A 15,908-nucleotide genomic window follows, 5' to 3' on the forward strand; every position below is an offset into this window, starting at 1 on the left:
CAAAAGGGCTGATACCACTATTCTAAACTCCCTGGGTCCCGTCCCCAGGGGTTATGATTTAACTGGTTTGGAGTGCTCCGTCTGGGGATTTTATACATCCCCAGGTGATTCTAGTATGCCGCAAAATTTGAGAACCTCTGTTCCATAGAAACGAAGTAGTCATTCTCAATGTATGGTTTCCAGACTGCAGCATCAGCAGCATCTAGAAACTTGTTCTACCCCAGACCTGCAGACTCAACAACTCTGGGGATGAGGGCCAACAAACCCTCCAGGTGATTTTGTTGCATCGTGCACAGATATGTTTACTGTTCAATGGGTGTCTGAGTCAGTTGGGGCTACTGTAATAGAGTACCATAGACTGGGTAGCTTATAAACAACAGAAACTTATTTCTCACAGTCTGGAGGCTGGGAGCCCAAGATATGGTGCCAACACGGTCCGGTTCTAGTGGAGGCCATCTTCCAGATTGCAGACTTCTTGTATCCTCACATTGTAGAAGGGGTGAGAGAGCTCTCTGGGGCCTCTTTCATAAGGGCACTGATCCCATTTATGAGGGCTACACCCTCATGACCTAATTACTTCCCAGAGACCCCACCTCCTAATACCATCACATTGGGGGTTAGGATTTAAAAAAAAAAAAAATTTATTTATTTTTGGCTGCGTTGGGTCTTCGTTGCTGCGTGTGGGCTTTCTCTAGTCGCGGCAAGCGGGGGCTACGCTTCGTTGTGGTGTGTGGGCTCTGGGCACGCGGGCTCAGTAGTTGTGGCTCGCGGGCTCTGGAGCGCAGGCTCAGTTGTGGTGCACGGGCTTAGCTGCTCCGCGGCATGTGGGATCTTCCCGAACCAGGGCTTGAACCTGTGTCCCCTGCATTGGCAGGTGGATTCTTAACCACTGTGCCACCGGGTAAGTCCGGGGGTCAGGATTTTGATATTTGAATTTGGTAGGGGTGGGGGGGGGATACAGATTGCCCCATTACAGTGGAACAGTACAAATCATAGTTTTATTTGCCAGTGGTTTGTTCAAATTATTCCAGGTACTTTATTTGTTCTTTCTGCTCACCACTAAAAATGGCTAACTTAAAATTTTCATGTGCTTTTCAGCAAACCCAATCATTATGCACCAAGCAATGACGTATATGGTGGAGAGATGCACATTCGACCAATGCTCTCTCAGCCAGCGTATTCTTTCTACCCGGAAGATGAAATTCTCCACTTCTACAAATGGACCTCTCCTCCAGGAGTGATTCGGATTCTGTCTATGCTTATTATCGTGATGTGCATTGCCATTTTTGCCTGTGTTGCCTCCACTCTTGCCTGGGACAGAGGCTATGGAACCTTAGTGGGAGGTGGCATTGGCTACCCTTATGGAGGAAGTGGCTTTGGTAGCTACGGAAGTGGATATGGCTATGGTTATGGCTACGGTTATGGCTATGGAGGAGGCTATACAGATCCAAGAGCGGCAAAGGGATTTCTACTGGCCATGGCTGCCTTTTGTTTCATGGCTGCATTGGTGATATTTGTTACCAGCGTTATAAGAGCTGAAATATCTAGAACAAGAAGATATTATTTGACTGTGATAATAGTGAGTGCTGTCCTGGCCGTTATGGTGTTTATTGCCACAATTGTCTATATAATGGGAGTCAACCCAACTGCCCAGGCATCTGGGTCTCTCTACAGTTCACAAATATATGCCCTCTGCAACCAGTTTTATACACCTGCAGCTGCTGGAGTCTATGTGGATCAATATTTATATCACTACTGTGTGGTGGATCCCCAGGAGGTAGGGATAGTTTTGTTTCTTTTCTCCCCTCTTTCCTTGGGTCAGAGGCTCTCCTCTTGGGATGCTTAATAGATTCGCTTTGGGAATGTTTAAAAAAATATTGATGCCACACCCCACTTCTATTTAAATCAGAAACTGGGAGAAGGGCTGGGTGTCATTATTAAGGTATGATTAACATACCATCCAATTCATCCATTTAAAATACAGTTCAGTATTTTTAGTATATTCACAGAGCTGTGCAACCATCACCACAGTTGATCTTAGAACATTTTCACTACCCCAGGAAAAACCCCCATCCTCATTAGCGGTCACTCCTCATTTCACTAACCGTCCCCAGATCGAGAAACCACTAATCCTGTTCTATGGTTTTGCCTATTCTGGATATCTCATATAAGCAGACTCATACGATATGTGTTTTTGTATGATTGGCTTCTTTCACTTAGCATTAATGTTTTAAGGTTCATCCGTGTTAGAACATGTACCAGTACTTCATTCCTTTTTATTGCTGAATACCGTTCCATTGTGGGGATACACCACATTTTATTTATTGGCCAGTTAACAGACATTTGGGCTATTTCCACCTTGGCTGTTACGAATTTTTCTGTGAAACTTATGTTTTAACGTCTCTTGAGTTCAGTATATACCTAGGGGTAGAATTGATGGGTCTTATGGAGATTCTGCGTTTAACCTTTTGAGGAACTGTCACATTGTTCTACAAAGAGGTTGCATTATTGTACATTTACCAGAAATGTATGAGGATTCCAGTTTCTCCACATCCCCCAGCATTGTTTTTGTCTGTTTGAGTCTAACCATGCTAATGGGTGTGAAGTGGTACCTCATTTTGGTTTTGATTTGCATTTCCTTGATGGCTAATGATATTTTCTTGTGCTTATTGGCTATTAGTATATCTTCTTTGGAGAAATGGTTATTCAGAATCTTTGCCCATTATTTAGTTGGGCTATTTGGATTTTTATTAAGTTGTAAGAAATTTTATATATTTGGATACAAGTCCCTTATAATACGATTTGCAAGTATTTTCTCTCCATTTTTGTCATTCTCTTTTCACTTTCTGGATGATGTTCTTTGCACAAAAGTTTTTTAATTTTGGTGAGGTCTCATTTAATTTTGCTTCATTGCTTTTGCACCCTAAAAGGGTGTTGTATCTAAAAACACTTTGCCTAATTCGAGGTCACAAAGATTTACTCCTATATGTTTTCTTCTAAGAGTTTTATAATTTTAGCTCTTAACAGTTAGGTCCATGATCCATTTTGAGTTAATTTGGGGCATGTTATAAGGAAGGGGTCCAACATTTCTTACATGTGGATATCCAGTTGTCTTAGTATTATTTGTTGAAAGGACTATTTCTCCATTGAGTTATTTTCATGCCCTGGTCAAAAATGAATTGACCATAATTGTGACGATTTATTTCTAGACTCTCAATTTGTTTCCATTACCTGTGTTTCTGTCCTTAGGTCAGTACCACACTTCTTTTTTTTTTTAACATCTTTATTGGGGTATAATTGCTTTACAATGGTGTGTTAGTTTTCTGCTTTATAACAAAGTGAATCAGTTATACACATGTTCCCATATCTCTTCCCTCTTTCGTCTCCCTCCCTCCCACTCTCCCTATCCCACCCCTCCAGGCGGTCACAAAGCACCAAGCTGATCTCCCTGTGCTATGGGGCTGCTTCCACTAGCTATCTACTTTACGTTTGGTAGTGTATATATGTCCATGCCTCTCTCTCGCTTTGTCACAGCTTACCTTTCCCCCTCCCCATATCCTCAAGTCCGTTCTCTAGTAGGTTTGTGTCTTTATTCCTGTCTTACCCCTAGGTTCTTCACGACATTTTTTTCTTCTTAAATTCCATATATATATGTTAGCATACGGTATTTGTTTTTCTCTTTCTGACTTACTTCACTCTGTATGACAGACTCTAGGTCTATCCACCTCATTACAAATAGCTCAATTTCTTTTCTTTTTATGGCTGAGTAGTATTCCGTTGTATATATGTGTCACATCTTCTTTATCCATTCATCCGATGATGGACACTTAGGTTGTTTCCATCTCCGGGCTATTGTAAATAGAGCTGCAATGAACATTTTGGTACATGACTCTTTTTGAATTATGGTTTTCTCAGGGTATATGCCCAGTAGTGGGATTGCTGGGTCATATGGGAGTTCTCTTTAGTACCACACTTCTTGATTGCTGTAGCTTTGTCATCAATTTTGAAATTGGGAAATGGGGGGTCCTCCAACTTTGCTCTTCTTTTTCAAGATTCTTTTGGCTAGATTCTAGGTCTCTTGCATTTTCATATGAATGTTAGGATCAGCTTGTCAATTTCTGCAAAAAAGCCAGCCAGAATTTTGAAGGATTGTGTTGAATTTGTAGATCAATGCAATCCTTCAAAATCCTAGCTGGGAGAAGAATTGTCATCTTTACAATAAGTCTTCTGATGCATGAACATAGGGTGTCTTTTCATTTACTTAGGTCTTCTTTAATTTCTTATAAAAATGTTTTCAAATTTTCACTGTGTAAGTCAATATTTCAAAAAGCTGTCAGGTGATTCAAATGTGCAGGTGGGGTGGAGAACCTTGCTTTCAGTAACCAGGAGTCATCCTAATTAAGAAAATGTTTCTAACTTACTATTCTTTTTTCCTTTTTTTTTTCTCCTTACACTGACCCAGGAATTTTCATTCTTTTACCAGAATGAGTCACTTTTTGGGGGTTAGACCTTCTCCAATAACTACCATTATTTTGAAGACTGAAATGTAGGTTTCAGAGTTTTGTTGTTGACATTCAGAGTGTCTGTGGTAAATAGGGCTGAGGGCTGGTATTCCTTTCTTATCACACTGACATCCCTCTTAGTCCTCTGACTACCCGAAACCTGTATTCTTTGAAAAAGGATACCACTGTTACATAGACAGCTGCAAAGAGAGCTTCCTCTTACCCGTTAGCAGACATCCAGGCCAGAGCCCTGGTACCTGTCTCAACTCCCAAGTGCCTCCAGGCCAGTGTACCACTTAACATACCTGTCAGACACGAGGAGAACTGTCAGGGGTAGGGTTTCCTTGTCACAGGCTCTTCTAGTAAGCACACAAAAGACACCTAAAACAGAGGAACCTAACAGACTAAATGGATCATTAGCCCATTCTCTCTAATTTATAGCTTGGTTAGAGTGTATCTGCATAGTTTATGGTAAGACTGAAATTTACATTCAGTGTAAAAAGTTGTGCCAGACATGTGTTAGGAACAAGGCTATAAGCATGATTGGGTATTTAAAACTACTTTTGACAGCTCGGTGCCTTGTGACCACCTAGAGGGGTGGGATAGGAAGGGTGGGAGGGAGGGAGGGAGATGCAAGAGGGAATAGATATGGGGATGTATGTATATGTGTAACCGATTCACTTTGTTATAAAGCAGAAGCTAACACACCATTGTAAAGCAATTATACTCGAATAAAGATGTTAAAAAATACTAATAAAACTACTTCTGAGCATAACATTTTCCAGCCTTTTAGAAGTATACCAGTGATGAGTTAATTTATTGGGCATTCTCATCTGTTTATGGAAATATGGCCCCTTGGTGCTCAGGCTTTGGGACTAGTTTTCTATAATTCTAAAACAGGGATTCATGTTCATTCCAAGGATTGAATCAAGGTTGTGTGTGTGTGTGTGTGTGTGTGTGTGTGTGTGACTGAATCAAAGTTGGGGTGTGTGTGTGTGTGGGTATGTGAATCAAGGTTGGTGTGTGTGTGTGTGTTGCTAGCCTTAGCTGAACTAGCTTGGGCTAGGTTTTATATTTCTAAAATGGAACCATTTGTATCAGTTTTATAGCAGTTAAACAACAGATATTTAGGAGGGCCTTAGGCATTTGTAGAGTGTGGGTTGGGATAAAGTAAGCAATTAAAAGCTAAATATGTCAATATCTTTAATCTCTTTTTAGGCCATTGCCATTGTGCTGGCGTTTATGGTTATTGTGGCTTTTGCTTTAATAATTTTCTTTGCTGTGAAAACTCGAAGAAAGATGGACCGGTATGACAAGTCAAATATTTTGTGGGACAAGGAACGTATTTATGATGAGCAACCCCCCAATGTCGAAGAGTGGGTAAGTGTTTTAAGAAAGTCAGTAAATGTCCAGTTTTTTATTAGGCCCCCAGATTTGTCTCTAAATTTAACCTATTCTGCTTTGTGAAACTTTATTTGTAGAATTATTGTCTTTGTATATTGCAAAAGTTGTGGCCTCACGTTTTACTTCGAATGTTAAGAAAGTGGGATGAGTGGACATGGTTTTACTACGGGTAAAAGCCAGATCTCTATTTCTAAGAAGTGGATCTAGGCACTGAGAGGAAATGGCTTTTAAAGAAACCACAAAGGAAATAACGTGGCTTTGGAAAACAAAAACATCTCCTCTCCCCTTCCTTTTTATTATCCTGCTGATTGTTTTGGAAGTAAATACCAGTGCTCAGGATGTTTACTGTCTTTGGTCAAGATTGGCAAGGGGGGCTTCCCTGGTGGCGCAGTGGTTAAGAGTCCGCCTGCCGATGCAGGGGACATGGGTTTGTGCCCCGGTCCGGGAAGATCCCACATGCCGCGGAGCGGCTGGGCCCGTGAGCCATGGCCGCTGAGCCTGCGCGTCCGGAGCCTGTGCTCCGCAACAGGAGAGGCCACAGCAGTGAGAGGCCCGCATACCGCAAAAAAAAAAAAAGATCGGCAAGGGTGTTTTTGGGGTGGTAGCAGGTGGCAGGTCTTTAAACTTTTTACATGTGGAACAGCCTGGAGAATCACAGGGGCTAATTCTGTACTAATATTGACATATGAAATACTTTAGTGAAGGCAGAGAGAGATTAGGGCAATTTTTTTTTTTTTTCATATACTGTTAATCCTACCAGTAGGTGGCTTCCTAAATGATGCGATTTGCTGAAGTGCAGAAAGTCCCTCTTACCAAAAATACCTCCCAAATGCACGTTCCTGATAGCTAACCTGTTTTTAGGGGTGTTCCAAACTTTGTTAGAAATACTCTGTTAGGATGTTGTTGAGAGCAGCCTCAGAATCTGCCTTCATAGGTTTCTTTGAGCAGATTGGTTTCTTGCCATGAAGGTTAGTTGAGAATCCTGGACCCTGGTTCCAGGGTAGGTTGGTCTTGGCCCGTGGGAGCAGAGCGGAGTGGGCTGAGGGTGGGTCCTGCTGGTCAGGTTGGGGGTGAAGATACTGATGATCATCTTGAAGGCTCCTAGCTCTAGCATCCTCCATCTGATGTTTGAAGAAATTTGAATGTAGATGAAATTTTTCTAGTTAAGGTACTAAGACGAAGCAGTCAGGAGAAACAGAAGGTATGGTATGTATGTGCCCGTGTTCCCGACCTCTCCTTGAAGCCTGCTTGTTGTTTTTTTCTTCCTCATCCCCACCCCCCAGCCCAGTAAAATGTGAAGGTGTTGGGGATTGTTTTCTTTTGACCTTTAGCTCCAGGCAAGGCCACCTGTAGAGGGAATAGGACAGTCTATTGTGAACTGTGAAGTCAAGGTTTCACTGAGAGTTTCTGGGTGTGTCAGTTTTCACTGGCTGTTGGATTTGTTTACTTAAGGTTTTGAGAGCCTAAAAAACCGACTCAAGAGAGACCAGTGCCAGTAATATTAGAGTCCCAGTGAACTTCGGCTTCTCATCTGATTTTACTGTCATGAAGGTTTAATAAGTTCTGGGTACTTTGGATAATTTGACAAAAGATAGCCATAATAACTTATGGAGGTGATGATGACAACAAAGCCAGAAAGGCTTAACTTTTAAAGAGGCATTATTTTTATAATGCTTCCTCACTGAATCCCTGGAAATTTGATAGCCAGCCTGTAGGTTGTTTCACACATCATAGTTTCTCTGTAGTAATAAATGTTTTGTCGCATGAAACTAAATGATCATCTGTTGAATAGCAGACACAGGATTTTGAGCACACTGATGTTTTATGCGGTACTTGAAAATTCCTCATTTCCTTTTCCCTTGTTCCCCCAACTCAAATGCCTAAGGAAGGCTATTGGAAGTAAGCTATTGGGAGGCAGTTTTAGTCACAGGTATTGTGCTTTGCCTTCCATTCTCCCTTCACCTGCCCAGGTTTGCTTTGCTGAACTCAATCCCACATTTTCATTCTTGCCTCAACTTACTTCCACAACCAGATGCAGACTGTTCCTCAGGTTTCTCTGCTCTTTCGCAGTATTCTGCTCGAATGGATTTCACTCCGATAACACAGCTGCGCAAGTGGAAATGTTTGATGCTGCATCCGAAGTGCCTGGCATTACAGGGTATTGAGTAGAGTATGGGAAAAGAATCTAAAAAAGAGTGGCTATATGTATATGTATAACTGAATCACTTTGCCGTATAGCAGAAAGTAACACAACATTGTAAATCAACTATACTCCAATAAGATAAATAAATAAAGTGGGGGAATTCCCTGGCAGTCCAGTGGTTAGAACTTGGCACTTTCACTGCCGGGGCCCAGGTTCAATCCCTGGTCGGGGAACTAAGATCCTGCAAGCTGCGTGGCACGGCAAAAAAAATAATAATAAATTTAAAAATTAGAAAATAAAGCAAAATAAAATAAAGTGCCTGGCAGTGGAGTGGATTAGTGTTTTTTTCTTCCTTTTGGTCATTAGAAAGTAATATCGTAAAAATTATCTCCACTTGAAATAATGGAAGAGAATCTAGAATTAATTACTTGTGCTAAATGAGAATTAAAATTTGAATTCTAATTGTGGAGAACTAAGACAAGATACTCTCCATACAGCTAATAGTGGATTGTTTGGGGGTGCGGGGGTGGTATCTTACTAAACTTACTAAAGGAGCAATTACCTACTAAATTTACTCCTTCCCTACACATTGGGGTAGGTACATCCTGACATTCATAATTAAATTGTACTGCCTTTCTTGAATTTTAAAATCTTTAAGATAAGAACCCCCAGAGCAAAGGCACCTCAACAGCTGAGCCTTCAGAGTTTTAAGCAGATTTCAGTCCTTTTGTATTATCTATGAGAAAATTTGTAATTTTCTAATTTCCTGTCTCTGAATCTCCGGCACAATGGTTTCTCTGCCTTCTTAGGGATTTTTAAGGTTGTTTTTTTTCCCTCCCCTTTCTGGATATCTTGTACTTTGTAAAATAAACAGGCCATGTTTGCACACTGTTTGGATGTTAACCTGGTCCTTTGTAGTCAGTCACTCACTTAAGTTTGTACCAACGTTGTTGTATTTTAAATGTTTAAAGGCTCTTTTAATTAAAGTTGTAGATCTTTATTTTTTCTATTATGTCCTCAAACCCCAGGTTAATTGGTACTTTTTCTGAATTAAAAGAATGTGGTTATTTTAATTAAATAATTTTGAAAATACTGTGAAGTATAAAGAAAATTCTGCCATCCTGAGTTACCTTTTTGGTGTATTTTCTTTAATCCTTTCCTCTTCCTACATCTTATTCTAATTCAGAAGTATGATTATAGTCCTTAGCAGTGTAAAATTCTACCTTTTTTGATTTAACATGATATAGGCTTTTTATCTCATTAAATATTTCTCAAAAACAATTTTGATATTGTTAAAAATTTTTACTGAAGTGTAATGTATATCTATACACACACAGTAAAGTACATTAAATGCACTAATTTAATTGTATGGCTTGGTGAAATTTTACACGTATAAGCCCATTTGTAACCAGCCTCTAAATCAAGATATCATACATTCCAGGGTCTAAGGTTTCCTTATGCCTCTTAGTCAGTATCCCCTAGGGGTTGGTAACTCCTCTTATTCCTATCACATCAGTTAGTTTTGCCTATTCTTAAACTTCACATAAATGGAATTATGTCCTGTGTGCTTTTATGTCCACTCAACATAGTGCTATAAGATTCATTTATATTGTTGCATTGGTTGGTGTGGTACTGTTTTAATTTTTGTATTTGCTGGCAAGATAAAAGCTTTCTAATTACCCCCTTTTAAAAAGCCTGTGGCCAGGGCTTCCCTGATGGCGCAGTGGTTAAGAATCCGCCTGCCAATGCAGGAGACATGAGTTCAAGCCCTGGCCCGGGAAGATCCCACATGCCGTGGAGCAGCTAAGCCCGTGCACCACAACTACTGAGCCTGTGCTCTAGAGCCCGTGAGCCACAACTACTGAGCCCATGTGCCACAACTACTGAAGCCCGTGCACCTAGAGCCTGTGCTTTCCAACAAGAGGAGCCACTGCAGTGAGAAGTCTGTGCACTGCAACGAAGAGTAACCCCCGTTCACCGCAACTAGAGAAAGCCCACGTGCAGCAACAAAGACCCAACTCAGCCAAAAATAAATAAATAAATACAATTTAACAAAATAAATAAGTAAAAAGCCTATGGCCAGAATTACAATTTTTTTAAAAAACAGGTTTTCAGGCAGACTCCCTGCCATCCTTGTGTTTCCATTTGCCCATTTCTGGGTATCTTTCCTCACCCTCTCTCCACACTTGTACGTACTCTTCTTAGTTTCTTATGATTCCTTTCAGTGTTTTATTTTGTAAAAATAAAACCAAAGAAAAATACACTTCCTGCTTTTTTATGCAGAAGTTAGTGTACTGATCATACCATTCTGTCTGCACATCCCCTTTTTACTTTGCAGTGTGTCTTTCCTTACCACTTCATAGCCTCTTTGTGGTATGGTTGTACCGTGGTTTATGTAATCGATCTTTCATTGTTGGATATATTTATTATTTAATATTATAAACAATGATAGGATTTTAAAAAAGAAAACTTTGTATAACTTGTATATATGTCGGTCTATATATATACTCCTATAGGCTAAATTTCGCGAGTATTACTGAGTCAAGGGGTATGTATATACGTACGTCTGTAACTTTGGTAGAGAGTAAGAAATTGCCCTTCAAAGGAGATGTACCAATTTATACAGCCATCAGTGTTGTGTGAAGTTCTGGTTCCACACACCTTTTCTAATAACATTCCATTGTAGAGATCTATTTGACCAATCCCTGTTGTTTCATATTAGTTTTTTTCCAATTTTTGACCAGAATAATTATGTAAAAAGTAATTTTCTTACAGTAAGTATGTGGTACTTTTTTTGAAAATGGAGAAAATTGATGTTGAAGGTAACTTAGCTGTTATGTAAATGGAAATCATTTTTAATTTACATGCCTGGGCTCACATAATGTGACAAAGCCAGGACTAGAGCCCTGGTCTAGCATTTCCATGCCAGTGTGCTCTTAGGGAAAGCCTTAGTGATTACATTTTCTCTGTCTCTTTGTTTTTGTTTTTTTTTCAGATTGGTTTCAGGTACACAGAAATAAATTATTCCCAATTCTTAGCTCATGACCTTGTTGTCTTTGGTCCATTCATAGCCTTTTTTGTATTTTTGATTTTTTTCATAATGAACACCCATCATCCTACCCAAGAATTACAATACGAGGTCTAAGTTACATTACCCGATGTGTTTTTTACTCTCCCATCCACCTGCTTCTGCTCCCAGAGGTGACCTGTCTCCAGAGTGACTTCCCTACTTTAATTAGAAAAGACCGTGATGCGTTCCTTCCCTTTTCTGTTGCCTTGATTGCATGACTGAAGTGCTTCTCAGTTCTGGGAATGGAACTAATGGCTCCGTTGTAATCAGAGAAGGTACCCTCAGCTGTTTTCACTCTGAGTGGACTTCCTCTCCGTTGCCCTAAGTAGTGTTACTATGTACTGGCCAGAAAACTAGGCCCTGCAGGCTTTCTGCGTTGCTTTAGAGGAGACCCTTCGTTTAGTCTCAGATGAACAGCCCTGTGGGACTGGTAGTCTTCCCCTTTCTTCTACTCTTGCTGTGTAATGCTGTCTTTTCTACTTCTGTCTAATAGAAGCAGTGTATCAGGGAGGTGGAATACCAGGGTTTGAATTCTAGCTTCATTGCTTTTGCTGTGACTCTAGGTAGATCAGTTCTGTTATTTTTAACCCACATGTATGTCAAGGAAGTCTAGTTTGGGGAGAATTCCTGGTGGAGGGACAACAGCACTGGACCCTAAAGCTCTGGGTTTGAGTCCTGACTCCAGCATTCTTTGGTAAACAGATTACCCCTTCTGATCCTCAGTTTTCTTATCTATAAAATTGGCTATATTATTTGGTCTGCCTCTCAAGACTAATGTGAGATGCATGTGAGAAAATGAAGAAGACCAGTAATATATGGCTGTCTGCCTTACAGGGATGTTGAAAGGAAGACAGCTGGCTGTGCAGAAAAGAATTTTGGTGTTGCATGAGTCCTAGTTACAGTTGACAAAAACAGAACTTAAGTTAGCATAGGTAAGAAGAGGAATATATCTGCAAGATTTTGGGTGGTGATTTATGAAATCCTAGAAAGAGTCGAAACAACTTAGCCACAGAGGTAGGGATGTGGCTGTGTTTCATGAACAGCTGAAATCGGGACTTCAAGTCCATTGGGATCTGCTTTCTCATCTTGACTCCCTCCTGCCTGGTAGGCTTCATTTTCGCATGGAGAAGGGGAGCGGAAAGCACCTACTTAGAGCTCTGAGTTGTTCATATTAGTGCTTTGTCTGAGACTTGCCTGGGGAAGGGGCCCTGATGAATAAGTAGCCTTGGGTCAGGCGGCCATCCTCACACTAACCCACTGTGCCCAAGGGCAGGGCCCTTCTCACGTAATCCAGCATGTGGCAGTTCCCACAGTTACTGTGTGGGATGGGGAGATGGTTTCTAGAGAAACTGCTCTGTGGATAATACTTACTACCTGAATATGAGCTACATGGGTTAATTGTAATTGCCCTTTTATTTTTTATGTGTGTGTCATCTGACCAGGTTTAAATGCAGAGTGCGATTTGAATAGCTTAGGCCGTGTTTCTGAGTAGCTTTCTGAGCCCGCTTCACCCCAGTGCTCCTCAGTAGTCTGCTGGCTCTTCCCGGGAGGGTGTCACGCCACTCAGATCCCTTTCTGCCCCTTTGAGCTTGGCCTCACAGAGCAGCAGGGGACTGTGGTTTAAGGAGCTGCGTCCTGCCAACACACTGAGAATGCTGGTGGGGGGACCCTTCAGCCAGGAGTGCTGCAGCTGAGTTGGGAGGGGCTGATACCCTTATGCCCACGAAGATGAGTATTTCATGTTAATCTTTGTGTTCAGATCTCTCTTCCCCCACCTGCATTTCCAGAAGGTCATAAGTATAAATATCAAGACATACATCTTCGTTTTCTCTAGAGTGAGTACTTAGAACTGGGGTCTGGCTTTGGAAAAGCACACACCTACGGTAAATATTAAAGAGTTGATTGTAAAATGTGTGTACTTAAGATTAGTTTTTGTTGATACCTGCAGTATTCTGGTGAAATAGTAACTGAAAGTTATGCACTTCAGTTTCAGGTGCTCCTGTGAATAAGTTTTGGTTTGGCTTTGGTAAAGTGAAAGAAAACAGAATCTGAGAGCAGTCTGGGACCTTAGGGTAAGGTCATCCAGTCTGTCTCAGTGAACTTAAACAAAGGAAGTTGAAGACCTGCGAGGTAGACACAGTAGTAAGAAGGAGGCTTGTTGGTGGTGATTTGACGTGTCAGGGCTAGAAGTTTGGACTCTGGTTTCTCAGTGCTCTTTTCAGTATAGTACATCAGGCTGACTTGGGATTGAGCTTCACGTCTTAATTTTGGCAATAAAGTTTTTTAAAAAGTCACAGTAAAAGAAAGGTAGGAACCACCATTTCCTAAGTAGGTGTAGCCACTCTATACATCTTTACAGTGTGAATATTCTTATACAAGGGGACACTGAGGTTTGCAGAGGGCTTCAGTAATTTGTCTCAAGCCAGATGTACTAACCAGCAGGACAAGTGTTACATTTGCCTTTATAACTTGTAATTTTTTTGGTGTGGTTTTTTTTTTTTCCTCTGAGATCTCTGAGCCTCAGTTTTCTTTGCCAGTAGAATTGGGGAAATAGTTCATAGTTAATAAAACTATCATTAAAATGAGATAATGTATGTGTAAAGTGCTTATCTCTACCACAAATCAGCATGCCAGTTCTCAGGGAGTATTTTCTGTCTGTCTCTTAAGTTGCACCTTTTCTTGTTATGCCACATAATTTATGTCAGAAGCAAGAATAAACTAAGTTTGGAGAGAACATGCCATAAACTATTTCTTCATTATTACCAAGTAGTAAATGAAGGTTGTTAAACAAGATCCTGTTTTTAAGTACGAAATGTTTAGATCTAAAAGCTGAGTGTAGAGACTTCCCTGGTGGTGCGGTGGTTAAGAATCCGCCTGCCAATGCAGGGGACGAGCCCTGGCCCAGGAAGATCCCACATGCCACAGAGCAACTAAGCCCATGTTGTCACAACTACTGCACTAGTGCTCTAAAGCCTGAGAGCCACAACTCCTGAGCCTGCGTGCCACAACTACTGAAGCCCTCATGCCTAGAGCCCGTGCTCTGCAGTGAGAAGCCTGCACACCACCACGAAGAGTAGCCCCTGCTTGCTGCAACTGGAGAAAGCCCACGTGCAGCAATGAAGACCCAATGCAGCCATAAATAAATACATACATACATACATACATACATACATACGTACATACATATTAAGTGTATTATTTAGGTAGCCTATTTCTAGAAGTTTCTAAGGCTTTGACATTGTGATGCAGCACTGTTATAGCATTGTTCCCAACATTTACCTGTCAAGGTAGGAGCTAGTAAGGATGATCAGGCCTGGGTGTAGAGAGGGGTCAGGGTCCTGGACCCTGTCCTTTGTGGTCAGCCTTGGGTAGCTTTTGGTATCCTTGGACTCTGATGAAGGTAATCACTTTGTCTGTTCATTTAATAGGTTTCTCATGTGTAAATGGGGAAAATAAAAGTTTCACCTACAGCATGTATATGCTGATCCTGTAACAATTAAAGGGCTTAGGTCAGGGCCAGCACATAATTTATTAATGCCCAATAAATTTTAGCCAGAGTAATAATTGTTAGTATTTGCAATGATGGCATCAAATAAGGGAGCTTGGGTAAGAGTACCCAAAATATAAATACATTTAATGTTGGTTGCAGTTGTTAAACTATTAATTTTCCTCTTACTTGTAAGCTTGCTGCGAGCTAAGAACAAATGTTTTTTTGAAGGGTGTAGGCAGGCTCTGTGTATCATTTCCTTGCACACAGGAACGGGCAACAGGTCCAGGTGGGGCAGGTGACTGGGACCGGGCGGTGGTGGTAATCAGTGTTAGACAGCTGAAGAAACTCAAATAGCTTTCTTATTTTCAACCAGTAAGTACAAGTGTTCTTTAACGTAAGAGCAGTTCCTGTGGGCTGCCGACAATTGGTATACCGGGCTCTCAACCCGGGAAAGGTTTCACTATTATCTGTGGTCTCAGGTGGCATGAAATGGAACAAGAATGGAAGTGTCCTATCCATGGACTGACCTTCAGAACCCAGCAGCGTGGAGGACGGAAGGCCCTATCTGTCGAGGGCATCCTGGGGGGCTGGTGTAGAGAGTTGTAATGGAAGGTGGGGTAGGATGAGTGCTAGAGCTGGTGAGTGTCTTTGTGGCTTTCTGAATGCAGGGATTCCTAGATTTCCAGCACTAAATAGAGTTAATTCTAACTATAGGTATAATGGTCTAAACAGGGCAGTTGTCTGTGACATCGAGGAAAACTGTCCTCCATCAGTGGTTCTCAAACCTTAGCAAACATCAGAATCACAGGGAGAGCTGGTTAAAACAGCTTGCTGGGCCCACCCGCAGTGTTTCTCGTGCAGTGGATCTGGAATGGGACCTGAGAACTGGCATTTCTGAGTTCCCAGAGTTCCCAGGTGATGTTGATCCTACTGGTCTGGGGAACACACTTTGAGAACCACTGTTCCATAGAGCCAGGCTGCAGCTATAATACTGCAAGCCCAGTGGGATTTGAGTTAAGGTACGCATAAGGTCTCTTCCAGGCATGGCATGCTTAGAAAATGCTGAGGTTGTGTGGAGTACTACAGTAAACTGCAGGGGATTTGGAACCCTAGGTGGTGGCTGGCATGGGCTCTGAGGTGTAGTGTGCCTGCGGCACACCTGCTGGGGAGGCTGGCGTGAGATACACGAGTGTTAAAATGCAGGCTGGGCCTTCCCTGGTGGCGCAGTGGTTGAGAGTCCGCCTGCCGATGCAGGGGACGCGGGTTCGTGCCCCGGTCCGGGAAGATCTCACATGCCGC

At 41.7% G+C, this 15,908-nt stretch overlaps 1 protein-coding gene across 7 annotated transcripts in view; it reads left to right on the forward strand.

The window, feature by feature from the left end:
* OCLN (occludin) overlaps positions 1–15,908 on the forward strand; it is a 49,950-nt gene that overhangs the window by 11,654 nt on the left and 22,388 nt on the right. For 6 of the 7 annotated variants that reach the window (XM_029217839.1, XM_029217841.1, XM_029217842.1 and 3 more), the window contains 2 exons: positions 1,099–1,777; positions 5,721–5,882. In XM_029217839.1, coding sequence (XP_029073672.1) covers positions 1,099–1,777; positions 5,721–5,882 — 841 coding nt within the window. The remainder of the gene's footprint in view (positions 1–1,098; positions 1,778–5,720; positions 5,883–15,908) is intronic. The other variant, XM_029217844.1, reaches the window with a different exon arrangement.

This window comes from Monodon monoceros, unplaced genomic scaffold (assembly GCF_005190385.1).
Source record: "Monodon monoceros isolate NGI ecotype Baffin Bay Population unplaced genomic scaffold, NGI_Narwhal_1 Super_Scaffold_12, whole genome shotgun sequence".
Taxonomy (NCBI): Eukaryota; Metazoa; Chordata; class Mammalia; order Artiodactyla; family Monodontidae; genus Monodon; species Monodon monoceros.